We start from the raw sequence: 26,759 nt of genomic DNA, 5'->3' as shown, positions 1-26,759 counted from the left end.
TATGGTTTGTGGTGCACTGTCTGCATGTGGCAACCCTTAGCTCGATGGTGGTGCGTTGTGGCCGTTAATTTTATTTCAGTTCCGTTGTGTTTGGTTTGGTTTCGTTCAGTTCGAATTGAGTATAATTCGCGTGAGGATAAGTCTTCATGGAACGCGGCGGTCACATAACAAACTTTCGGAAAAACCACCCACATGTGTGTACATGAGTGTATAACCGTGCATGCGTAGAGAATTTTCTGGCCGAAGGTTTCAGTTGTGAAAACAGACGAGGCGCTGTGCCGGAGCCTCTAGGTTTTCCTCAGTTTGATCCAGTTAAAAGCTGCCTTATTTTTAAAAAATCAAAGCCTTCTTAGACGGATTCTAAATACATGAATCGCCTTCGTCTGATTTGAATTAGATCTCGGCTATTGGAACGTTCCAGTCAAGAAACCGAATGAAATTTTCTTCAAAAATCTTAATTGTGATTTGTGTAATACCTAATGCATAAATTTGGTTCGGAATGTGCAAAGGAAGACGTATCCGCCTTTCTAAAGATCTACCTTAAAAGTGGACTAGCTTTTAGGTAAGGTAAACTCTGCCAACAACCGGTTTTATCAGCGTAATTATAGAAAACAACATTTAATCCAATTTGTCCCTACGTAAAAAAGGGAAATATATTAGAAAGTGCAAGCCACCCCCTACACATTGCCTTATCCGTATGTGTAAGTAAGTACGACCAAATACTTACGTGTACCTATGTTTGTGTGTTTACAAAGCAACCCTTAAGGTCGTTCGACGATGGCAACGACAAAAAATATTTTGTACAACTAATAAATAACAAATATACCACGAAGGCAAGAACTTTAAAGGCAAGAACTTTAATGGAAATGTTAAGAAATATGTGTTTTAATTGTTTCTCTATGAAACTATTAACTATTAACTAACTAATCTATTAACTATAGGATATTAAGATCTAGTGAAAGTTATATAAAAAAGACACAACTTTTCAAACGCTTAATATGAATCTATTGACTTTCATTTTTTTTCCAATTTAAAAGCACTTGAATGGTACCGTAACTCAAGCGTCATCTTGTATGGAATGGATTCCTTAAATGAGATAATTGACCACCAAACATTTAGCCAGGAGTTAGTTGAAGATGCATCGGAGTTCATCACTGTGGGTCATCATTCGGAGCGCCCTTCGCAGTCCAGTCAGCAGCCTAATTCTGGACAGGATCTGACAATGTCTATGCAAGACATGATACCCTGTCCCAGAACAAACTCTTTGAGTGGAGGGGGGAAACACCGGCCCTGTTCTGCATCTGGGTCGGGATCGGCATCGGGATCCGATTCCATTGTCATGGTTATAGACGCACTGGGACAAGGTAATAGGCATTCATCATATGTGCCTCAGCAGTTACAGCAAAGAACATTGTCATTGCCTTTCGGGTTACTTGAACAAGATAGGCAGCATATGCAGCATGAGCGTGATGTCAATACCAGTCCAGTGGACTTTGTATCACCAGACATAAATTTGGATGGTCTGACTGTAGACGCAGACGTCTCCCAGACGGATCACTCCCAAGAAACGGCGATAAAGCAGGAGCAAAAGCTACTTATTGTGCAATCAAAGAGCCAGGATCAAAGCCACAGGCGCATTCGAATGCTTGTGGACGTTTCGAGCGTAAATTCAGGCCTTGACGTGCACGTGGATAATATGGATGAAATTTCCTCTGATGGCGTTGGCTGCGACGACGAAGGAGTTACGCTGAGCCACCAGCATCTTTTGGAACCGGAGGAACAATTCGGCCTAACAAGCCACCATTCGCATCACCAACCTCATACACAGATCCTCCATGGCTTGCACCAGAGGTCAACACATTCGGAAATGGGACTGGACAGTGGGCATGGGGAGGTTCTATCGGTTATCGTCCATTCACAGGACAGCGACAAGGAGGACTGCGAGGAAAATGATAATGGGGATGCAGAAGGAGATTTAGAAAATGAAGACGATGATGAACGCGACTCGCGGAGTCGTGAACAGCTGCTTAGTCACAGCTCGTATCAGGCTCTGACCTCGGTGAATGATCGCCTATCTTCGCCTGGGTTTAGTCAAACATCGTATGCTACACTCACCCCCATACAACCACTTCCGCCTATATCAACGATGTCCGAGAAGTTCGCGTACTCTGGACACATTTCAGGAGGAGACAGTGGCGACACGGATGTCAATGGAGATGGTGCAGGTGGAGGAGTCGTTGGTGAAGTCATCAACCAATCCGGCGAGGCAACAGGGACTGTTTCAATAACTAGTGGCAATGCTACATCCTCTGTGTGCTCAAACAACGATTGTAGTTCTTTTTCTGGCCTTTCCATGCCCATAGGAAGTGGCCATTTGGGTCTAGGTGTTTTAAGCGGCGTCCAGTCACCATTTTCTTCATACGAAAAGCTATCTTCGATGATTTCCCCTCCGCCTAATAACTATTTGGTCTCGTGCGATCTAAATGGCTCCGTTTCGGGACGCGTTATAAATTCATCGCACTTGCAGCTAAGTCACAACGACAATAAAAAGGAGTCTGGAACACACGAACACACACACAGGCCTGCTGATGTCAATGGAGGGAAGTTTTCCTATACTGGCCACATCTCCGGAGGTGATAGTGTAGATAATGATGTAAACGGTGAGAAGTTCTCTTTCTCTGACCATATCTCCGGAGGGGATAGCGGAGATGAAGATGTTAACAGAGAAAAATTCATATACTCAGATCACATCTCCGAAGGAGATAACGGACCAGACGTCAATGGCGGAACGTAAGTATTTTTTTTAGCTACTCTGGTCGTATTTTATCTTGTTGAGGCGTTCATACGGACAGAATGATGTGTATATGTATTTCATGTGGTCGGAAACGCTTACTTCTGCCTGTTACATACTGTCGAGATCTCTGGAACTATAAAAATGTGTGCCACGCCCACACTTTTTTTAAAACGTGATATCTTTTCATATTTTTATTAAGTTCGTAAATTTCTATCGATTTAAAAATGCTCAATATTTATCGATATCCCAGAAGCCACTAGCTGAGTAACGGGTATCTGATAGTCGGGGATATCAACTATAGCATTCACTCTTGTTTATTAACTCGGCAGAAGGTGTTTTTGTTTGATACTTTATAGGGTCGGAAACCTTACGAGTAGCGGGTAATTCTTCGAAATAATTGAGTTTTTTAACTCAAACCAATAAAAGGGTGGTGTAAATTCAAAGTTTGTTTAAATATTTTTCGTTGTGTATTTATTAAATATTACTTAATATTGTCAGTATCTGTAATGCTCGACTTTATGCAATGCATTTGGAACCATACTATTAAAAATAATATTTAATTTATTCGAAGGAATTGGCTCCAGATGCACTCTGAGAGGGAAGTGCGGTTCCATATGTCCGTGCCGGCTGAGCTGGAAGCGAGGTTTCACATTTCCTCAGAGCGAAGGACTCGACTCAATGTGCCACCTGCTCGTGGTTCTTTGGGCCGACATCTTGCTCCAAACGCTCCGATCTGCCCCGCGGATTGGAAGGCGGATGATTGGAAACACAGCAATTCTGGCATTGTCAGTTTGACCGCCGATATGCCCGTGGTTGTGTCTCTTACTCCTACACCGCCTCCGATAAGAGACGACTCTGTGAGCGGTATTAAACAAAACGAGCGATCATCACCAGGACACAGAGAACAGTACTTCCTCGATAAAAGCGAAGAACCCAGTTCCGTGATAGCAGATCAGTGCAGTCCGGGCATCCATGGCACCCCGCACTCGGTGTGTGTCATTCACCAGCAGTCTCAATCAGCTCTCGGAAACGGGTTTCAATCAAGCAGCCAGCAGGCCAAGGTTTCATCGTGCGAATCACCAAAGGTGACTGTGTCCTCTGGAGGTGGAGGTTCCAGCCGCAATGCAAATTCCACCGACATGGAGGAGATCAATACTAAGGATCTGGCACAGCGCATCTCAGCCGAACTCAAGCGATATAGCATTCCGCAGGCTATATTCGCACAACGGGTACTCTGCCGATCGCAAGGCACCTTGTCCGATTTGCTGCGAAACCCAAAGCCGTGGTCAAAGCTAAAATCCGGCCGAGAGACGTTTCGCAGGATGTACAAATGGCTCCAGGAGCCCGAGTTTCAGCGCATGTCTGCTCTGCGAATGGCCGCTGCCCAAATTCCTCAGCGAGCTCCTTTAAGCTCTGGAATGTCCCTTGGGTCAGCAACATGTCCAAGTGGCTCCACCGGCACAATGCCGACGGATTTGGACACACATGGCGGCACTACGATGACCCCAAATGGTAAGTAAATATTGAGTTTCAGGCTAATTAATTTTTCACCAATACTTTCATCGAATATTGTTTAGGAATTTAATAAGTACATGTAGTGAAGAGCAAGTCTCATCAAAACAAAAAGCATTAAAGCATTAAATATACAAAAAATACCCATTGTTATTTATTTTATATATTTAGTGAAATGTAAAATGGCTTTCAAGATTTTCACTATTTTATGTCTCGTTAAAAAGTTGTACCTTATCTATTCTTACCTTAAATGTAGAAAATTAGTAAACCATTTTTGATATTTTAAGGTAAATTACATATAGTACACAAATATATACATATAAAGGTGATGCGTTCCCTTGAAATTATTTTCAATATTTGTGTCTAAAGACAGAACTATCACAACACGACTATTAGATACCCGTTATTCATCTCTCTTGAAAAACTGTTTGAAATTCGTTCATTAATATTTATTTTGCCAATTTTTCTTTTGAAAATTTGTTGTCATTTTATTATATTTCGTGCCAATTTCCATCGATATGCGAAAAAGAATCTGCCATAGGAAACTTCGAAACATTTATTGCAAATATTAGAACAGAAACAATAGTTTTATTGTTTTTTTATCATAAATTGTTCCCATTCGGTGTACAAAAGGCTTTTTTAATTTTAATCTAATATAATTATTGCAAGGGTATATTAGCTCTGGATTTCCCATGTTAGCATCCTTTCTTGTTATAATATATTGTAATAAAAACTACTTTTTGTATTGAATTCATTTTTGTTCAACTGCGTTTTGGGCTTTCGTCAGTTCTGACCAACGAGTCGGACTCTTCGCCTTTATCCACACCTGTTACAAGCGTTTTGGTTGGCGTGGTTAGCTGTCGTCGAAAGGAAGAGCCCCAGATCGAACAAATGCCCCAGCCTAAAAAGCCGCGATTGGTCTTCACCGATCTCCAGCGACGAACATTACAAGCTATTTTCAAAGTAAGTATAAACATTAGCTATTTTAGAAAATGTAATTATTTCTTATATCTCTGTCATCGTGTTGACGAGGGGAGGGGGGGGGGGGGGGGGGGGGGGGGCTAAATGGTTTTGGAAGTGGATAATTAATTATTACTTTACAGGAAACTAAAAGACCTTCGAAGGAGATGCAAGTGACCATCGCGAGACAGCTAGGACTCGAGCCTACTACAGTGGGAAATTTTTTTATGAACGCCCGAAGAAGGTCGATGGATAAGTGGCGAGATGATGACTCCAAAAGCACTATGCATATGACACATAACCGACAACAACAACAAGACGAGCAGGAGAAAGATAATGCCCATACTCATAGTCAGTCTCAAATTCAAGTTCAAAATCACACTCAAAATCAAGCTATTAATAATAGCATGTCGCAAGATCCCTATTCAAATCTTCACACAACTGCTATGTCGCCTCTTGGAGCTTTTGATGAAGAGGCTGATATGGACTTGGAACTAGAAAGTCATGACTTTGATTTAGTGGACCCCGATGAACATGGGGATACCAATGATCCAAACGCCGACATGTTGTGACAGCATAGCCAAAGCAGACGTCGAACGATCAACAAGCCCAAAGTATTGGCTCCGAAGACATCGACTCTCTACTTTAACAGCACCTGCATTCAGTCTCGTACGCACATGGTTTCTCTGAGAAGAGAAATGGATGTTAATATAGATTGCATTGTCAGAAAGAATAACGAAGGTATTAGCAACGGGAGCTATGACAAAAACCGGGGTGATGTTTCGTCGGACCATTTGCATCAAGGCGAACGTCTTTCAGATGAAAAGATTATAATAAAGCAAAGCTTTCGCCAAGAAGCACTCGATAAGGAGGCCCATATATTCATTGATGATATAGCTATTCGAAATGGCTTGGATGACCTGAAGGTAATGATTGTCTGCTAAGGACAGACATAATATCTAGCGATCTCATTGCTTACTGATACTTTAATTGTCCGAAAGTTTAGCAAGCTCTTCTATTATAGGCTTAAAGTTTATTTGAACCAAAATATTTTCAAAGCAACAACAGTAAATACATATATCAAATACTTTCAAACAAATATCTTTCCTCCCAATTCTAAATTATGAACAGAGATTTTAATTGTAAAATGTTTGACCCTGTTTTAATGCTTATCTGTTAATGAATTTTCAAGATGTAATCTTAACAAGGAAAGCTTAAAGTACATAAAATTTGATGAAATCTTTTTTAGAATCGATAGTATGGTCCATATAATTAAATGATGGAGATTATTTCATGGAAATATGAAGGCGCTTCAAATGGTCAATTCGCTTAGTCCAATTTTGGCACACTCTTTCCAGCATTTCGGCCGGTATCTCACAAATAAATGCTTCAATGCTATTTCCAATGTATCAATTCAAGCGGGCTTGTCTCGGCAGACATGGTCTTTAACACATCCCCACAAAAAATAGTCTAAAGACATTAAATGGCACCATCTAGGGGGCAAACTAACCGGTTCCGAACGTGAATAAATAAATAAAATGGTCACCGAACTGGCCAACAGTGTAAATTTGGTGCGAAATTTAGACACAAAAGACCGAATTGCCGCTTAAGTGATCGATTGAACTGACCGTCAATAATTTCCAACCGCTCCTTTGTAAGACGATTTATTGTTAAATTGCAGACCAAACTGAAGATGTTTCACAGTGAAAACAATATAGTATAACGCAATATAGTATAACCATATATTCTTAATCAGGATTCATGCCGAACTATTAGTAGTCTAGCTATTTCATCTGCATGTAAATCAAAGCCTCGCGAGATTAGGCAAGCAGACTCTAGTGATACCTACGCTGTGCCCATAAACACAATTAAAATCTCACCGTCACCCTTTATAATTACGTTATAATTTTCAATCGTATATTGCCTACCGATATCCTAATAATATTGTGGGCACACGGTAAAGCGCACGAACTAATTCGCTTTGCTGCTTGCTTATCTCAACTCCCCCGCAGGAAGTGTCAATACCCGTAATCGAGGTATTTGACTATGGTTTTTTTAATTTATTTGTGAAAAGAAACTAAATTTGACATGTTAAAGCTGCAAAAGTACAAAACATATATTTGTTGAATTAAGCTTCCTTGTTATTATAGAATTATTTTTTTTTATTTATTTAAAAATTCGTTATCCTACTTAAAACATTTATATCTTTCTTAATGTTTGACTGAGTACGCGGTTAGGCCGCGTACGCACGCAGGTAAATTTTCTCTTCAGCAAAATTTAGAAGGTCCTTTATACGACATTATTGCCCACTAGCCTTGTGTAATAAGAAATGTCTCAAGAATTTACAATTCACAGATATAATATTCTCCACTTGCAATATCGGTACACCTTGTACAATATATCGAGACAGTCAGTTAAGCTTTGAGAAAGTAACTATGTCGTGCTTGGGCGTACCTATTTATATGTTAAAAAATAATATATTTACCTTATCGGAACGGAATGCAATTGGCCTTAGGCAAAAAGATAAAACGTCCTTGGTAAAGCGGAAAGGTGTACGTATGTAGATATTAGTTTGAATCAAATTGATGATATGTATATTGAATAACAAATATGTAAAGAAAACTGTATCTAGTCAAATTCTTAAGATAAAAAATTAATTTAATCATTTCATACCAATATAATGTAGAAACGTTTATTTAATATTATAATTCACTCATCCGCATTAAAAAAGCCTATATTGTACCTTAGTATTTACCTTTTTTGAAGAAATATCCGGGTTAAAAAAATTAATTTTAAATGTTAATACTTAAAAACAATATGGATATCAAATAATACCTAATAATTTTTAATATAAATGTAAGAAAGTGTATATAAAAAAATTTTGTAAAATTCTTCCAGTTAAGTTTGAATGTAGATTTTCCATAAACAATAAAAAAACACAATAAATCACCATTTATTTAGAATGATACCAAATATTTTAAAAATACTCAAATGTCATTAAAGTCATTATGTTAATATCTCTAGGACGTATTATGAATAAGAATATGCATCTTGGTGTATGCTAGTCAATTTAGTTAAAATAAAATGTAGAAAAGAGCGCATTAGTGAGGTGGGTATGTCTAGGCACATTTTTAATTTAAGTATATATGTAAAAATCAGGCAATGCAATAATAAATTAAAGGCAAACTTTATTGAATATTATTACGTGTGAGGTTGTGCCAAAAGAGGAGCGCGCGGAGAAGACGGTAGGAGCAGCGAATTTGCAAGAAGCTATCAGCTGCCCAATTAAGATCCCGGAACGAATTTAAAAGATGTAGCCACCTGTTAAAAGATTCCAACTTCAGGGAGTTTAGATGAATTTACAGACCGAAACAGCGACTGGCCCAGTCAAAACACGAACGAAACCACGTTAAAATCGATTTCTTTGACTATCCCGTTAGTCGATTACTCGTTACCCAGCCAGCGCATTAAAAACCAAAAACAGAATGCGCAAAATGATGTGCAGCTCGGCCGCCTTATTCAGCGGGGCTACCGTGGGACCGCAGAGCCCCGGTGCATTCCCCTTCCCTTTAGGGGATACGTTTTTAATCCTTCAGACTGCTGATGTTGAGAATAGCATCCGGTGTTGCACCACCATTGGCACCAACTAACTCATATGTATGCATGTTGCAATAGAAAACATTTTCACCCATTTTAGCTGCCGTACCAAACCACCAACTAGAGCAAATAAAAAACTGACTTTTTCACCCAATGTTTAAGTTAATTACACCCACGGGGGCGTGGTAAAAATTATTTTAGCAAATCTATATAAATTTACAAGGCTAATAAAATGATGAAAAAATATCCAATAATTTTTCAAAAATGTGGGCGTGTCAGTTTTGGACCAACAAACTTGCGCTGCTAATATGTCTCAGATGGACAGGGCCAGATCGATTACTACTGATTACTGATCTTGCTACTGATCTTGATCAAGAATATATGTGGCCGCAGGGTTCCGTTTTATGACCAAAAACTCCTGCGGCGACGTTGTATTATTATAATTATATTATTTTATTTTTTTTTTTATTTTTATATTTTTTAATCTTTAAGGAGTTTACAAAAATGTGTGGTTCAATGTGTTACGCTTGAGATCTCGGCACGGGCTGCTCGTCAATCCGATTGATCTCTCTATTAGGACTGACGACCACTCCGCGTCTCTCGGTCAATTTGCCTTTCTGGCTTGTTTCCGACTACTACATTTGGCCCGATCTCCTTCTTGAACTTAGATACAGTGGATGTTTCTAAAGGACCTTCACCATCTCCCACTTTCTCAACATCATACCTGTCATGCTTATGAACCTTTACTATCTTGTAAGAGGCAAAAAAACTTTCCTTTTAACTTCAGACAAACGCCATACGTCTGAGTATGTCTGATTGCAACAAGATCGTTGACCCTGAACTTTTCGTCCTTTCTCTTCTGATTGAAAGCTCTCCTGTTCTCTATCTGCTACGCTTCTATATTATTCCTAGCCTCTTGACGCATATGTTAACGATCTTTGTCCAACTCCTATATCAAAGACGACTGCTGCATCTGTTTTTTAGGCTCTGAACTGTCAACAACTCGCATGTCAACACCTATTAGTAGTTTGAAAAGGACACTTGTGCTTCTGGGCTCGATATCCATTGTTGAACTTTACCCATATGCTTGTAGCAATTTCCATGGCTCTCTAGCCTCATGGTTCGACAACATCTGCACCACGATTTTGTGCATTCTTTCTACCTGACCGTTACCCAGATGTACACCTGTTGCGATCAATACATGCCGAATCTGCTGTTTATCGTAATATTCCTTGGACATATGTGATGTGAAAGATGAACCACGGTCTTAAACAAACTTAAATGGCTTACTAAAAATTTACCTAGGCAATTATAATTTCTCTCTAGGCAATTAAGTACCTTCTCAACCCGAGTCGGATACAACCAAGCGTATTTCGGTAATGCATCTACGATGACTAGTATGTGATTACACTTCTTTTTGGTGATCTCCATCGGTTCTACGTGATCTATACGATAAGTGACGAGTGGTTTGTCTCCTGTATCAATTGGATTGAGATATTCCTCCTGTTTCCTGCTTTTGAGTTTACTAAAATGCACTCAACATAACTTCCCATAATTTTCAACACCTCTTTCAGCTTTGGAATGAAATAAGATTTCTCCACCAGATCTTGTGCCTTCTTCGACGAAAAATGGCCTTGCCTATGAGCAATCTGAATGATTTCAGTCTCCATTTGGTATGCAATGACGATTATTTCTCTGCCTGGATCCTTGCAAAATATCTGATTTATTATGTAATCCCTTTGTTTCAACTAAACTTCTGATTGCCTTGATCCAATCACCTGCCAGCTGAGCTTCTTTTAGCGTATGCATTCCGCTTTCTGGCTAAACAAAACATTCCACTCGACTGAGAGTGTCTACATGCCTCATCTTTGTTCCTGATCGATATTCGATTTCGTAGTCGTTCGTAGTTGTAAAAACATTGCCCACCTAGCTACTCGCAACGGAACTTTTTTCTTCTTCACCGCCATTGCAAACACGTTACAGTCTGTGACGATTTTACACATTATTCCCAGGACATTTACACGCCATTTTGTCAGTGCTGCAATGACTGCAACAACTTACAGTTCATGACTCATGTTTTCGATGACGTACCCTAGAAAGTCTACCCTCTGTAAGATCATACACTTGGCCCAGTTAATTCGCAACCCGCTCTGCTCAGCCACCACCAGCACCCTTTTTTTAGTTTTTTCAAACCTTCTTCTACGTCTCTACTTGGAATTATAATATCTTCCATATAGACTATAGTGTCATCGGATTAAAAAAGTTCTCTTAGAACTACCATTATGAAACTCGTATTGTCATTTCTGTGTAACAAATGAACTGGGCTTAATAATCTTTTAGTCAAGCCACTCCTCAACGTGCTCGCCTACTACCTTCTGCTCAGTGTAAGCAAAACGTCGAGCATGTTGAAACACTGGTGTTTCGTCTGTAGGGAGGTTTTTCATCTCGATCGCACAATAAACGTTTCTTTTCGGCTTGTACTTTTCTATCAAACGTTCTACAACACTTCGCTTCGAATGTGGCAAATGCAACAACTCTACGTCAAGCTTGCCTGCTGTTCGCTCTACAGATATCATGCACAAGCTCTAAATTCGTTCAGCAACTCCATGGATGAACCTCAGTTCTGCTCTTTATCGTAGACCTGCTTCTTTAACCCTGTCACTACCTGCCTGTCTGATTTTAGTCTGAATTTAGTAGCACCCTTCGTGATTTTCATGTCTACCATTAGTAAAAGAGTTCTACTTAAAATCGCATCGAAATTCATGTCTTCGTCGGCTATGAAGTGGAATTCTAGGTTGAGATCTATATCATCAATTTGAACTGGGATTGGCAGGCTTCCAAAAGTTACGATTTGACATTCTCCGATTCCAGTCAAACATTATTCGGGCCCCATTAAATTTCTTTTCCCTATCTGCAAATAATTGCTACGACGTAGAAAACAAAACAAATTATTGTTTTAAAAGTGTACGATGAACCTCTACCGATGACACCCCTACCACCAAAACCGTCAAGCAATGCGGTTTTTAAAGTTTTCCAATCACGCTGACTACGAATAAAAAGCTTTGCCGTTCCACTAAACAATTTTTTTACATGTGACTCCTGCAGTTGACTCCATTCCACCGCAAGTGTCTGGTGAATAAGTTCCCGAAAACGCATACCACTTCCTTCAACATCCTTCAATGTAAACCGTGACCTTTCCGAATTAAGAATTTTAACCTGGCGATCGTGCCCACCTTCATCCTGCTACCACTTCGACCTGTCTGCACATTATTAGATGTTGCGGATACAAATTACTCATCTACATCCTGATCATCATTCACTTCGATTTCTTCATTATCAGAAATCAAGTCATAGTGAGCAAACGGTCTGTTTTTTAATCCCCATCTCCATCTCTGCTTAGTTAATTTCTGTTAATTTTTCACGTAACTCTGCAAGTAGCAGTGGAAAAAGCTCTTGCCTGTTCATTTTCAAACTTAACTATAGTTAGAATAGTGTATGAAATCAAGGTAATGCTTGTCAAATATAACAGTTAGGCCGCGTACGCACGCAGGTAAATTTTCTCTTCAGCAAAATTTAGAAGGTCCTTTATACGACATTATTGCCCACTAGCCTTGTGTAATAAGAAATGTCTCAAGAATTTACAATTCACAGATATAATATTCTCCACTTGCAATATCGGTACACCTTGTACAATATATCGAGACAGTCAGTTAAGCTTTGAGAAAGTAACTATGTCGTGCTTGGGCGTACCTATTTATATGTTAAAAAATAATATATTTACCTTATCGGAACGGAATGCAATTGGCCTTAGGCAAAAAGATAAAACGTCCTTGGTAAAGCGGAAAGGTGTACGTATGTAGATATTAGTTTGAATCAAATTGATGATATGTATATTGAATAAAAAATATGTAAAGAAAACTGTATCTAGTCAAATTCTTAAGATAAAAAATTAATTTAATCATTTCATACCAATATAATGTAGAAACGTTTATTTAATATTATAATTCACTCATCCGCATTAAAAAAGCCTATATTGTACCTTAGTATTTACCTTTTTTGAAGAAATATCCGGGTTAAAAAAATTAATTTTAAATGTTAATACTTAAAAACAATATGGATATCAAATAATACCTAATAATTTTTAATATAAATGTAAGAAAGTGTATATAAAAAAATTTTGTAAAATTCTTCCAGTTAAGTTTGAATGTAGATTTTCCATAAACAATAAAAAAACACAATAAATCACCATTTATTTAGAATGATACCAAATATTTTAAAAATACTCAAATGTCATTAAAGTCATTATGTTAATATCTCTAGGACGTATTATGAATAAGAATATGCATCTTGGTGTATGCTAGTCAATTTAGTTAAAATAAAATGTAGAAAAGAGCGCATTAGTGAGGTGGGTATGTCTAGGCACATTTTTAATTTAAGTATATATGTAAAAATCAGGCAATGCAATAATAAATTAAAGGCAAACTTTATTGAATATTATTACGTGTGAGGTTGTGCCAAAAGAGGAGCGCGCGGAGAAGACGGTAGGAGCAGCGAATTTGCAAGAAGCTATCAGCTGCCCAATTAAGATCCCGGAACGAATTTAAAAGATGTAGCCACCTGTTAAAAGATTCCAGCTTCAGGGAGTTTAGATGAATTTACAGACCGAAACAGCGACTGGCCCAGTCAAAACACGAACGAAACCACGTTAAAATCGATTTCTTTGACTATCCCGTTAGTCGATTACTCGTTACCCAGCCAGCGCATTAAAAACCAAAAACAGAATGCGCAAAATGATGTGCAGCTCGGCCGCCTTATTCAGCGGGGCTACCGTGGGACCGCAGAGCCCCGGTGCATTCCCCTTCCCTTTAGGGGATACGTTTTTAATCCTTCAGACTGCTGATGTTGAGAATAGCATCCGGTGTTGCACCACCATTGGCACCAACTAACTCATATGTATGCATGTTGCAATAGAAAACATTTTCACCCATTTTAGCTGCCGTACCAAACCACCAACTAGAGCAAATAAAAAACTGACTTTTTCACCCAATGTTTAAGTTAATTACACCCACGGGGGCGTGGTAAAAATTATTTTAGCAAATCTATATAAATTTACAAGGCTAATAAAATGATGAAAAAATATCCAATAATTTTTCAAAAATGTGGGCGTGTCAGTTTTGGACCAACAAACTTGCGCTGCTAATATGTCTCAGATGGACAGGGCCAGATCGATTACTACTGATTACTGATCTTGCTACTGATCTTGATCAAGAATATATGTGGCCGCAGGGTTCCGTTTTATGACCAAAAACTCCTGCGTCGACGTTGTATTATTATAATTATATTATTTTATTTTTTTTTTTTATTTTTATATTTTTTAATCTTTAAGGAGTTTACAAAAATGTGTGGTTCAATGTGTTACGCTTGAGATCTCGGCACGGGCTGCTCGTCAATCCGATTGATCTCTCTATTAGGACTGACGACCACTCCGCGTCTCTCGGTCAATTTGCCTTTCTGGCTTGTTTCCGACTACTACATTTGGCCCGATCTCCTTCTTGAACTTAGATACAGTGGATGTTTCTAAAGGACCTTCACCATCTCCCACTTTCTCAACATCATACCTGTCATGCTTATGAACCTTTACTATCTTGTAAGAGGCAAAAAAACTTTCCTTTTAACTTCAGACAAACGCCATACGTCTGAGTATGTCTGATTGCAACAAGATCGTTGACCCTGAACTTTTCGTCCTTTCTCTTCTGATTGAAAGCTCTCCTGTTCTCTATCTGCTACGCTTCTATATTATTCCTAGCCTCTTGACGCATATGTTAACGATCTTTGTCCAACTCCTATATCAAAGACGACTGCTGCATCTGTTTTTTAGGCTCTGAACTGTCAACAACTCGCATGTCAACACCTATTAGTAGTTTGAAAAGGACACTTGTGCTTCTGGGCTCGATATCCATTGTTGAACTTTACCCATATGCTTGTAGCAATTTCCATGGCTCTCTAGCCTCATGGTTCGACAACATCTGCACCACGATTTTGTGCATTCTTTCTACCTGACCGTTACCCAGATGTACACCTGTTGCGATCAATACATGCCGAATCTGCTGTTTATCGTAATATTCCTTGGACATATGTGATGTGAAAGATGAACCACGGTCTTAAACAAACTTAAATGGCTTACTAAAAATTTACCTAGGCAATTATAATTTCTCTCTAGGCAATTAAGTACCTTCTCAACCCGAGTCGGATACAACCAAGCGTATTTCGGTAATGCATCTACGATGACTAGTATGTGATTACACTTCTTTTTGGTGATCTCCATCGGTTCTACGTGATCTATACGATAAGTGACGAGTGGTTTGTCTCCTGTATCAATTGGATTGAGATATTCCTCCTGTTTCCTGCTTTTGAGTTTACTAAAATGCACTCAACATAACTTCCCATAATTTTCAACACCTCTTTCAGCTTTGGAATGAAATAAGATTTCTCCACCAGATCTTGTGCCTTCTTCGACGAAAAATGGCCTTGCCTATGAGCAATCTGAATGATTTCAGTCTCCATTTGGTATGCAATGACGATTATTTCTCTGCCTGGATCCTTGCAAAATATCTGATTTATTATGTAATCCCTTTGTTTCAACTAAACTTCTGATTGCCTTGATCCAATCACCTGCCAGCTGAGCTTCTTTTAGCGTATGCATTCCGCTTTCTGGCTAAACAAAACATTCCACTCGACTGAGAGTGTCTACATGCCTCATCTTTGTTCCTGATCGATATTCGATTTCGTAGTCGTTCGTAGTTGTAAAAACATTGCCCACCTAGCTACTCGCAACGGAACTTTTTTCTTCTTCACCGCCATTGCAAACACGTTACAGTCTGTGACGATTTTACACATTATTCCCAGGACATTTACACGCCATTTTGTCAGTGCTGCAATGACTGCAACAACTTACAGTTCATGACTCATGTTTTCGATGACGTACCCTAGAAAGTCTACCCTCTGTAAGATCATACACTTGGCCCAGTTAATTCGCAACCCGCTCTGCTCAGCCACCACCAGCACCCTTTTTTTAGTTTTTTCAAACCTTCTTCTACGTCTCTACTTGGAATTATAATATCTTCCATATAGACTATAGTGTCATCGGATTAAAAAAGTTCTCTTAGAACTACCATTATGAAACTCGTATTGTCATTTCTGTGTAACAAATGAACTGGGCTTAATAATCTTTTAGTCAAGCCACTCCTCAACGTGCTCGCCTACTACCTTCTGCTCAGTGTAAGCAAAACGTCGAGCATGTTGAAACACTGGTGTTTCGTCTGTAGGGAGGTTTTTCATCTCGATCGCACAATAAACGTTTCTTTTCGGCTTGTACTTTTCTATCAAACGTTCTACAACACTTCGCTTCGAATGTGGCAAATGCAACAACTCTACGTCAAGCTTGCCTGCTGTTCGCTCTACAGATATCATGCACAAGCTCTAAATTCGTTCAGCAACTCCATGGATGAACCTCAGTTCTGCTCTTTATCGTAGACCTGCTTCTTTAACCCTGTCACTACCTGCCTGTCTGATTTTAGTCTGAATTTAGTAGCACCCTTCGTGATTTTCATGTCTACCATTAGTAAAAGAGTTCTACTTAAAATCGCATCGAAATTCATGTCTTCGTCGGCTATGAAGTGGAATTCTAGGTTGAGATCTATATCATCAATTTGAACTGGGATTGGCAGGCTTCCAAAAGTTACGATTTGACATTCTCCGATTCCAGTCAAACATTATTCGGGCCCCATTAAATTTCTTTTCCCTATCTGCAAATAATTGCTACGACGTAGAAAACAAAACAAATTATTGTTTTAAAAGTGTACGATGAACCTCTACCGATGACACCCCTACCACCAAAACCGTCAAGCAATGCGGTTTTAAAAGTTTTCCAATCACGCTGACTACGAATAAAAAGCTTTGCCGTTCCACTAAACAATTTTTTTACATGTGACTCCTGCAGTTGACTCCATTCCACCGCAAGTGTCTGGTGAATAAGTTCCCGAAAACGCATACCACTTCCTTCAACATCCTTCAATGTAAACCGTGACCTTTCCGAATTAAGAATTTTAACCTGGCGATCGTGCCCACCTTCATCCTGCTACCACTTCGACCTGTCTGCACATTATTAGATGTTGCGGATACAAATTACTCATCTACATCCTGATCATCATTCACTTCGATTTCTTCATTATCAGAAATCAAGTCATAGTGAGCAAACGGTCTGTTTTTTAATCCCCATCTCCATCTCTGCTTAGTTAATTTCTGTTAATTTTTCACGTAACTCTGCAAGTAGCAGTGGAAAAAGCTCTTGCCTGTTCATTTTCAAACTTAACTATAGTTAGAATAGTGTATGAAATCAAGGTAATGCTTGTCAAATATAACAGCTTAATTCAAATATACCATTCGGCAAAAAACAAAAAATAGTTTGAAATGAAATGTTAATTTCAAATACATTTCGTAAAATTGAACTCCTGTTAGTGCAACAGCACAATCACGTAGTATTCATCCGTTAACAAATATCATCCAGTTACGTCTTCTTTTTGCGGCGAATTTCGCTTGCCTACCGCCAAATCGTAAAGTTTTCTGCCACTCACCAATGCTGCAACTGTCTGAGTGTCTCGCCAACTCACAAATACGAATTCGGCTCGCTCTTTCGACAATACTGCTCCCAATATGACGTATTCGTTCTACTCGGCGTCACCAATTCTTCTCTAGATATACATATATTTAACTCATTCTTCTGCAGTAATTATTTTGAAAATACTTAGCATATTCTTTTTTCTTCTTTTATAGTTATTCATTTACTCATTAAATTGTTTCTCTCAAATATCTAATCGTACGTGAATCAGCGAAAAAAAAGGCTCTCGCTCTTTAGAAAAGGAATCCCATAACCCATTCCTTTCTTATATTGCCCTGTCTTGGTCCTTTTGCCTAATTTTACAAATTTAAATTTTCTTTTGGATCCTCTGCGCTCCCCGACTTCGTACCAAGAAGCTTTCGGCTTTTAAAGAAAAATGTATGAATTTGGTTGAAATATAATCACATAAACATTAAACAAATTTTGCGGCTTTGTGGACGGTTCTCTAGCATTGATAGTTCTTGAGATCGATGCGTACAGACAAACATGGCTAGATAGACTCATCTATCCTACTAAGTAAATAATTTTGAACAACTCATTTACTCAACGAGCAACAAGTATAAGTCAGTTAGGAAGACTTACTAAATTTATTTGTATTAATTTGTGTTAGTAACACATAGTAACGATTTATTTTAAACAACTTTTGTGTGTGCACATTCATACTCTAAATGTAAGATCAATCTAGCATGTAACTGCGAACTAATTTTAGCCTACGACAATACACAATACGTGACAAGTACTTGTTTGGATAAGGTACTGTAGTAGAGAAACAAGTTAGGATCTAAGCATAAGCAGTAGTTCAAATGCTTGTGTCTCAATTGTTCGCAACAGGCTTAGAACTAAATCAAAAACTTCTGTGAGCATTTAAAATGCAATAATCTATAATTCAAAAGAAAAACTATCTATCTATAATAACAAGCGATAAAATCCGTATCGTTCCAGATATTGCACGATAACACGATCGTCCAACTTTTAGGTGCTCAAAGTGGAGTTGTTTCTTTCACACAGATGACGTCACATTTTGGCCGCTATCGATTGTCAGGCTAGACGCACGCATACTTAGCGATGCCAATGATAAGTTGCTGTGGTAAATGACTTTGGGAGACAGGAGAGCGCTGTTTTCGGTATCTAGAGCTGGATTCTGAACGTAGCAAAACGCAGCCGAAGGTAAAAGGATGTCGGAGTTTATCCCTAGGAGGCCGTCGACCGACAAAGAATTCGTATTGAAGGTAGAAGCGACTGTGCCGCCTCTGTTGGTGCTTTCACTTTCAACCGGAACGCTGCCGCAGAGATGTGTGCGTGAGTTGATCAGTTTGTTGCAGGCGGGGCATGATCGCGGGGCATTTTTCTCCCGCCGTCGCAAAATTTCATAGGCACATCTGGAAGGGACCACATACATATGAAAAATTGAAATAAAAAAAATTAATACGGTTTTAAAATTATCTTTTCTTTATTTATAATCTAAAGCACGGACGAACACGACCAGTTGAAGAGGAGCGGTCTGTTAAGGCTGCAATAACTTTACAAAAATTTGGGTTTTGTGAATTCGAATTTCAGACGGCCATAGGGATTCGGCTGGAGATCGCGGTCAGAATTAGGTTAACTAAGTATGGTCGAGCGCTTCCCAGTATACATAGCTGTCACCTACTTTTTAACGAATATTGTTACGTAGTTGGGTATCGGCGAGCTAATCAAAATGATTTCAGACCTTCACGAATGCCTCTGGACGCGAGACAGACTTTAGCAATATGCCATGGCAAGATTTTAAAACAAACAAGAGCTGCGAAGGCGACATCTCCTAGGTTGCTTTCAAGAATACTTATTCTTTGTAGGGACGGAAACGCTCCCTTTTAAGGAATTGATACCGAAAATAGTGTTCATACAAATTTTTTAAAAAGCTTACCTTGCATGAAGAATGTGTGCACAGGGTAGAGCTTCCAAGTTTTCTGGACGAAGTCCAAGCAACTCCCCACACGCGCCGCAATTTAAGCCTAGCGCAGCATCCGTTTGATTAGCTAGTCTAAAATGAGTGTTGTATTGATCTTCGTCTCCTAGTGCCCGGTAGATCAATGCCAGTCGGCAACGAATTTTGCGAACCAGAAACTAAACAACCAGCACAATTTCAACAATCGGTTATCAATGAATATCAGAGCAGGCAATTATGAAACATAAATTTCAAATTAAAATATGTCAAAATGTATACCTCTCGGAAATTGTAAGTGCCGAGATTTCAATGTTCTACCGGACGGACACCCTAAATATACTTTCCTAGTGAGTCACTTCAAGACTATATAATAAACAGGTGCTAACGCCAAGGTAAGCATAAGGTTAGAATCGTTCAAAGAATCTAGAAAACCTATTAGTTTATAAGTTATGGGTATAAATATAGATAATAATTATCTACTGACCTATCTTTAAACACAACTGTAAACAATCAAAAAATTAAATTTACAGTAAGGGGATAAACTAAATTCGTTAATAAGAAGGTAGCAGCTAGACAGAATTGGTTCCAGTCTATAGAGTATTTATATTCTTGATCAAGCTCCCTATGATCCCGTTATGATATAATAATCGCGTTAAAAATATCCCCTTCCAAAGGATCTTTGATTTTGTCAAGGGGGATCTGTATTTATTCAATTTAAAATTCCAAATCGCGAAAACTAAAAAAAAGAAATTTTCCAGGAAAATATAGGGTAAATAGACTATGTTTGTATGTGTATTTTCGGTGTCACTCCTATATGAGGCTAATATAACTTTTTACTCTAGAAGTTATACAAATATTTTTTTGACTGGGCATATCGAATATGTGGGTTATATGCATTACCTTGGCTCCAATTGAGCTGGCAACTTCCAGAAGTCTTGTGTTAAATTCTAGTGGTCTGCAATTGCAGATCTTGTTCTGTAGACGGAGTGTTTCCAAACAACGAGCTGCTCCATCCATAGCCTCCATTTGGGCCATACGATCTCCTAAGCTTGCCGACGTACCCATAGCTTGTTCATATTGCCGGAATGCACGCTAAAATATGGTTTTATTATCATTAGAAATTTACATAATTTGTAAGTAATACTTTAAAAATGGAATATAATAATATAAAATAATTCGGATCTGCGAATTAAGTAGATATTCAAGCTAATCTTTACCTAGCGTGGGCTAAAAAAAAGTTTATTAAATGGTCCGATTTCTGTGGCTGTTTTATTCGTTTTCTGAGCTTGGCTACATATCAGCTTTCGCCTTGAACTTATTATTATTATTAAGTTGGTTTCTATGTGTACTGCGACCTATTCTGATCTATTGTACTACCCCTCAAAGATCTCCCTGAAGTCCAATGCACTGTATAAATGCCAGAATTTTATTGGGGTTCAGGGCTGCAATTGTTTCCCGTGGGACTACACGCCCAGGAGTCTGTTCCTCCTGATGGAAAGCGCCATGCAGTCACATATAATATGTGCAGAGCTCTCCTCCTCCATGCAGCAGAAGCGACAGAGTTCACTGTCTGCAATGCCAATCTTATGCAAATGACTGCGAAGTCGGCAGTGCCCCGTAAGAAGGCCAGTTAAAATGCGCACGGTGTCTTAAATCTTTTATGGTTATATTCGCGAAGGAGAATCTTAGACTGCCTAAGTCCTGGTAGGTGTTCCCAGAAGGACAGACGTTTTTCTTCCTCTATTGACTTAAGTAAGCCCAGTACTCTGTGGTGACCAACACCACAGAATGGTCCGGGCCCAATTAGAGGGTTCTCTGCCCCTTTTCTGGCTAGGTTGTTGCTAGCTCATTTCCCGGGATGTTGTTGTGTCCCGGGACAGTTTGTTGACAGCTCCCAGTTTGTCTAGGGCTGTCCTCACTTCATTTACTAGCTTAGATGCTATCTTAGCTTTGCTGAGCGCCTTTATGGCTGCTTGACTATCAGACAGTATAGCAATGTCCTGGCCACGATAGTTCCTTTGCAGATTAAACTCCGCACAGCGTCCAATAGCTCAGACTTCAGCTTGAAAAATGCTGGTGTATCTGCCCATTGATTCGTGGTATTTTAACCTGGGGCCTACAACCCCCAGCCCACTTCCCTCGTCGGTGAGGGATCCGTCTGTATACCACTTTATTGTTTGTGGTTTCATAGGGTGTACTTTCCCCAGGATTGTCCAACTGTTTTTATTACTGAGATGAGTGCTGAAGTACTGAGCGAACCTGTGCTCAGCTGGCATCTCATCCCTTGGTAGCATCAGTAAAGGGATATCCCTTTTTAGGCTTTCAGCATCCTTTCTTGTGAGGTTGCAGTCTTTTCCTGCCCCCTCAATTCTTATTAGGGTGGCTTTCCGTTTCATTTTAATGACGATATGAAGCGGCGTTACCTCCATTAGTACTTCTAGGGCTGCAGTGGGACAGGTACGCATTGCTCCTGTTATGCATATGCAGGCCATTCTTTGCAGCTTATAAAGATTCACCTTAGTGGTGCTAAGGCGTGCTCTATTACCCAGGTTATTACCCCATAGGTTAGTATGGGTCTGACTACCATGAGGTACAGCCATCTTATAATGCGTGGTGAGGTTCCCCATGACTTTCCAGCAATTTTCCTACACGTGAAAAGTGCTCTGGTGCACTTATCAATTGTGTTATCGACATGAGTTTTGAAGCTAAGTTTGGAGTCGAGGGTTATCCCAAGATTCTTAACTTATTTGTTGGCCTCTATGCAACATTCTGACAGGGTTATTGCCTTCATTGTCTGTAGCTTGTACCTATTTGTGAAAGGAACAATAACAGTTTTGCTGGGATTTAGGCTCAGGCCGTTTCCTTGCACCATTCGCTGGTGATATTGAGGCACAGTTGAATAATATCGCAGAGTGTTTCCTCATATTAACCTCTGGCTATAATGACAATATCGTCAGCATAGCCTTGGCAAAGTATACCTCTGCGGGTCAGTCTGTCCAGCAACTCGTCTACCAGCAAGCTCCACAAGAGAAGCGAGAGGACACCCCCTTGGGGGCAACCCCTTGTGGTAGATACTGTAGACCACTGTCCTCCTACAGTGGGAGGCTCGCCTAGATGCCAGTAGTGATTTGATCCATCTGCTGGTTGTTGCATCTAGTCCTCTTCTTGCCAGGGATGCGGTGGCAGCCTCATGGGAGGTATTGTCGAATGCACCCTTTATGTCTAAGAAGGCACATAACGCCACTTCCTTATGAGTAAGGCTTTTCAGGTGATATAGGGCAGTATCAGTTGATTTGCCCGCCCTGTAGGCATGCTGCGTCCGTTGGAGCGAATGCTCTACAAGCAGAGTGCTTCTTGAACTTAGTTGAACTTAGTTCCGACTTACTCGTGAGCAACCACTGTTCACACGAAACCCTTATCCACTTCAGTCCTCCAAGGTCTTATTATATGATGAAGGAAGAATTGTTTTCAGTCAGAAGTAAGATCGTAGTCAAGGAGATATAAACGATCATATTTGGTTCTAATTTGGTATACAACAGTTCTTTTGACAATATATAAATTTATCCGTTGCTCGTTACGCAAAGCGAGCCCGACAATGTATTCATGCCTGTTCCTCCGACTGTCCCATCCTATTCAAGCAGCAAATTCCCTGTCCAGCTGAACTAGAACTCTTCCTTGCGTTGAATAACATTACATAACTCCTCAAACAGTTCGATGCGAACAAAATTCAAAATTTACTTAAAGCATTCGTGAGCACCATTTTTGTTTTCAACGCTGCCTTTACTGTGCAATACTTACATCCATGTCCATTTTCTTTCGGTAAATGTCGCCCATGACGCGAATACTTCTCGTGTAAGTCGCCTGGTCTCCAGAAATAAGGGAAAGCTTAGTGGCCTCCTGAAACGAAATAATTATACGGCGTGAACACATCTTGAGTTCAGTTGATGCACAGTCTCGACGATACCTTACAATAATCTTGCGCGTCTCCAAGCTCACCCTGCTTTCGGAGAGAAACCGCCATTCGCAATAGAGCTGCTCTATGGTGGCATGAGTTTAGGTCACCCAGTTGCAGTGATCGTGATAAGTCGTAGGCTTTAGAAGCGTATGTTGCACTTTTATCGTTATCCTGAAGGCGTCCGAAAAGCTCAGAAAGCGCGACATACACTTGTAACTCCAGTGATGGATCTCCAATAGCTGTAGCAATTTTGTAGGCACCCTGCAAGCCCTCCAAAGCCCTAGAGAACCCACCCATTTCTAGGTATACACGTGCAACCGTCAAATGGACAAGTCCACTTCTGCATTTAGTGCCGCACTCATTGTAAAGTGAGTGCCTGGCATAACTCAGCGATCGCTCTAAACCTCCCAAGCTGGCGTGTGCCCTGCTGAGATTTAAATACGTCTCGGCCCTCATATTTGGCGAATCCAGCTCCTCTGAAATTCTAAGAAAATCGAAGTACTCAGCTAGGGGGAGTGGCTGGCGAAATTTCAAAAATTAAAAAAGCATAAAGACTGAAGAAAAAACTTAAAATATATTTCATAAGTGTGGGCGTGACAGTTTAGAGCGGTTCGTGTGCTTAAGAGTGGACGTGGTCAAAAAGTTTGTAATCCTTTTTAATATTAATTATACTTTGTAGAGTTGAACACGTTACCTATCTTGTTACGATCTTCAACGAACCCAGAATGACCTTAAAGGTACATATTCTTGACTTACTCGCCTAGTCGATCGAGATCTTCAGGTAAAGCATGCAGATTTTAGAAAAGGTAGAGCGCAAGTTTTTTTAAGAACGACCACCCCCACTTTGACTCCCATTATTAGTTATGACAATTTGGATTATTTTTGTTTTGGGTTTTTTCATTGTTTTTTTTTTTTTCAATTTTTATCGATATGCTAACAAAACTCCACCAAACTCCCACCAGCTAAGTAATGGTATCTTAAAGTATATAAATATTTAGTCATGATCTCTTTCCTAAGAAATATTACTAATAAAAATTATAAATAATAAATCCCAAAACTTACCCGAGCTGCTGATGACTAAATTCTATTGCCTCACGAAATTTTCCCCAGTCCATATGTGCCTGATACAAATATCCTAGTAGCTGGAAGCAGTCCTCTCTTTGGCACGTCCCTTTCAGTGCACTACGCCAAGTGCGTACGGCCTCCGTTTGATTGTTTTGTTCATATAGCCGTCGTCCTCGCTCGATCTGGAGAAGAATATATCTGTATTGGTGATATACACATGTGTATTTCTAAGTTTCACACCTTCCGTTTAGCTATGTACTGCCTTAAGCTTTGCTGGCAGGACAAAAAGCAACTGATAACAGAACCTGATCGTAATAGCGCCTGGCTAGCCCATGCCGAACGTGATCCTACGTCTGGACTGGATCCATATCCCGCCAACCGCGAAAAACTCTCATCTAAGTGACACAAGTCTGTAAAATATGTAACAAATGTTAAAACATTGAAAACATTCCTTTGAAGCTTCAAAACAAAAGGGAATAAAAACATTTTTTAAAAGTGTTGAAGTGCAAGACATTGGCGGTTTGTGAGTGGTGTGAAAAACAAATCTAAAATTAAAAAAAAAATTAAAATATATAAAATTTATTTTATATTTTTTTTTATATATAAAATATATAAAATTTATTATATATTTTTTTTTAACATAAAAAATAATATAAGTGTGGGCGTGGCAACTTTGGGCATTAGAGTTGATGCTTAGAGTGGAAATAATAATAAAACCAATTTGGTGTTTGGGTCCTTCATACAATATATATAGCAATGATTGAAAAAAGATCAACATAACAACATTATTAAATACTTTTACAGAAGTAACATTCAAACCGCTTGAATTTTCCAATAGGTAACGAGATCCATCAGGTGATGTAAGTAAACGTGTTGCAGACAGATTCTGGCTTGGTGGGATGCTAAGGACAACATGAAAATAGCGCGTAAACAAATATATAAATATATAAACGTAAAATAATAGTTTTCAAAAGGAAAAATGCATTAAAATACCTAAGGAGATCCTTGGAATTAATGCTCTCCCATGACATGGCAGACTGCTTTTCTTTTCAATCTTTTTGGAGCGTACTGAAAGTAAAATATGACAATATTACACTTTTATAATAATAATAATAAATAATATAGGCGTACAAATTAAATGGTCCAATCAGATCAAGCTAGCTTTAGTTGCATAAGACTTCTCACCACCGACGCCCTTGAAGGTTAAAATTGCAATTTTCTTGTTTAATCTTGTGTTTCTGTATATTATAGAAAACTTACTCATTTATAAATCTTTATGGAGAGTCAGAAAGAAAAATGCTGTTAACATTTAATATAAACTAAGTAGTCGTAGAAAACATGTAAGAAAATACTGAAACTATACTTAAAGGTAATTAAAGTCCAGCTTCGACATCAACCACTGTACCTTAAACCAGCAATAAATCCTTATTCCTCACAGGAGTTATATGTATGAGTGACCTTGCTCCAATATTCGCTTCTTTCACTGTCACAAATATTTGTGGAATAGTCTGTAATGTCTTCCAACAAGCGAAGAACATGCACATTTGCACTGTTTTTACCCTCAAATGGTCGTTAATGCTATTTACTAAAAATCGGAACGCAGTATTACAGTTCTACATCTCTGCTGAATCCGCAAGAACATACACTTCTATAAACTGTGCGTTCGACAATGTAGTAGTCCAGTTGGAGGTTCTTGTTCTTTTTGCCCGCATGGTGGTGGTGCTCTACGATTTGTCGGAGGATGCGCGGTGAAAAACATATTGCTGTAGATGGTTCAGTGGAACCAGTTTTAACCAGTTCACTCTGTCACACCAACTCTTGAGAAAGACTACGGCGGCAACTGGAATATGTAAATAAAAGGAAAAAATAAAAAACACTGAGCTCTCCTGAATACACACACAACGAACTTAGTATTTCCTTGTTCAACACTCAATTAATAAGGAGAACATTTGCGATTATATAAAGTATATTCATATATATAGCCAAGTCGATCTGGTCATGTCCGCCTGTCCGTGTGATTGTAGAGATCTGGGCAACTAAAAAACTAGAAAGTGACTTAGCTCGCATATTTTGTGACAACAGTGCTGTTTCAGAACGCACACTCTAAAGACGACAAACCGCAAAAATATGTTTAAAATGTTCAATTATTTTTGTTGGCAATTTTTCCATTTTTTACGTTAAGGGGGCAAGATTTTATTTTTATCCAATCGAACGATTAGTTCAAACTTAGTTAAGTTCTCCTAACTTGGATATGCCTCAGCCATGTAAGTCGTTT

The 26,759-nt window shown here is 39.1% G+C and overlaps 2 protein-coding genes across 9 annotated transcripts; one reads left to right on the top strand and one right to left on the bottom strand.

Moving 5' to 3' along the window:
* The first annotated feature begins 174 nt into the window (after positions 1 to 174).
* On the top strand, positions 175 to 13,360 carry LOC6619469 (homeobox protein onecut). Of its 3 annotated transcripts, XR_004362278.1 has the most exons (6): positions 192 to 562; positions 1,038 to 2,790; positions 3,366 to 4,306; positions 5,094 to 5,269; positions 5,410 to 7,520; positions 12,414 to 13,360. XR_004362278.1 is itself a non-coding variant. In XM_032723840.1 (5 exons), exons 2-5 carry the CDS (start codon positions 1,079 to 1,081, stop codon positions 5,836 to 5,838), a joined length of 3,258 nt encoding a protein of 1,085 aa, XP_032579731.1. In that variant the 5' UTR covers positions 175 to 194; positions 1,038 to 1,078; the 3' UTR covers positions 5,839 to 9,109. The 3 variants fall into 3 exon arrangements, 2 of the variants coding, with proteins under 2 accessions (XP_032579731.1, XP_002043684.1); XM_032723840.1 differs by lacking the exon at positions 12,414 to 13,360 and having other exon boundaries at positions 175 to 194; positions 5,410 to 9,109; XM_002043648.2 differs by lacking the exon at positions 12,414 to 13,360 and having other exon boundaries at positions 5,410 to 9,109.
* Positions 13,361 to 18,126: 4,766 nt separating this feature from the next.
* Positions 18,127 to 26,484, bottom strand: LOC6619468 (43 kDa receptor-associated protein of the synapse). Of its 6 annotated transcripts, XM_032723852.1 has the most exons (13): positions 26,392 to 26,484; positions 25,890 to 26,324; positions 25,745 to 25,841; positions 25,616 to 25,679; positions 25,478 to 25,552; positions 25,304 to 25,386; positions 24,725 to 24,894; positions 24,482 to 24,666; positions 23,429 to 23,903; positions 23,263 to 23,361; positions 20,365 to 20,556; positions 19,444 to 19,643; positions 18,127 to 18,919 (listed from the first exon to the last, which is right to left on the bottom strand). In XM_032723852.1, exons 5-13 carry the CDS (start codon positions 25,513 to 25,515, stop codon positions 18,541 to 18,543), a joined length of 1,821 nt encoding a protein of 606 aa, XP_032579743.1. In that variant the 5' UTR covers positions 25,516 to 25,552; positions 25,616 to 25,679; positions 25,745 to 25,841; positions 25,890 to 26,324; positions 26,392 to 26,484; the 3' UTR covers positions 18,127 to 18,540. The 6 variants fall into 6 exon arrangements, with proteins under 6 accessions (XP_032579743.1, XP_032579744.1, XP_002043683.1 ...); XM_032723856.1 differs by lacking the exon at positions 19,444 to 19,643 and having other exon boundaries at positions 18,817 to 18,919; XM_032723853.1 differs by lacking the exons at positions 25,304 to 25,386; positions 25,616 to 25,679.
* Between the last annotated feature and the right edge of the window lie 275 nt (positions 26,485 to 26,759).

Source organism: Drosophila sechellia, chromosome 4 (genome assembly GCF_004382195.2).
Source record: "Drosophila sechellia strain sech25 chromosome 4, ASM438219v1, whole genome shotgun sequence".
Taxonomy (NCBI): domain Eukaryota; kingdom Metazoa; phylum Arthropoda; class Insecta; order Diptera; family Drosophilidae; genus Drosophila; species Drosophila sechellia.
The sequence above is the reverse complement of the archived record's forward strand: the minus strand, read 5'-3'. Positions and strand labels throughout refer to the sequence as shown.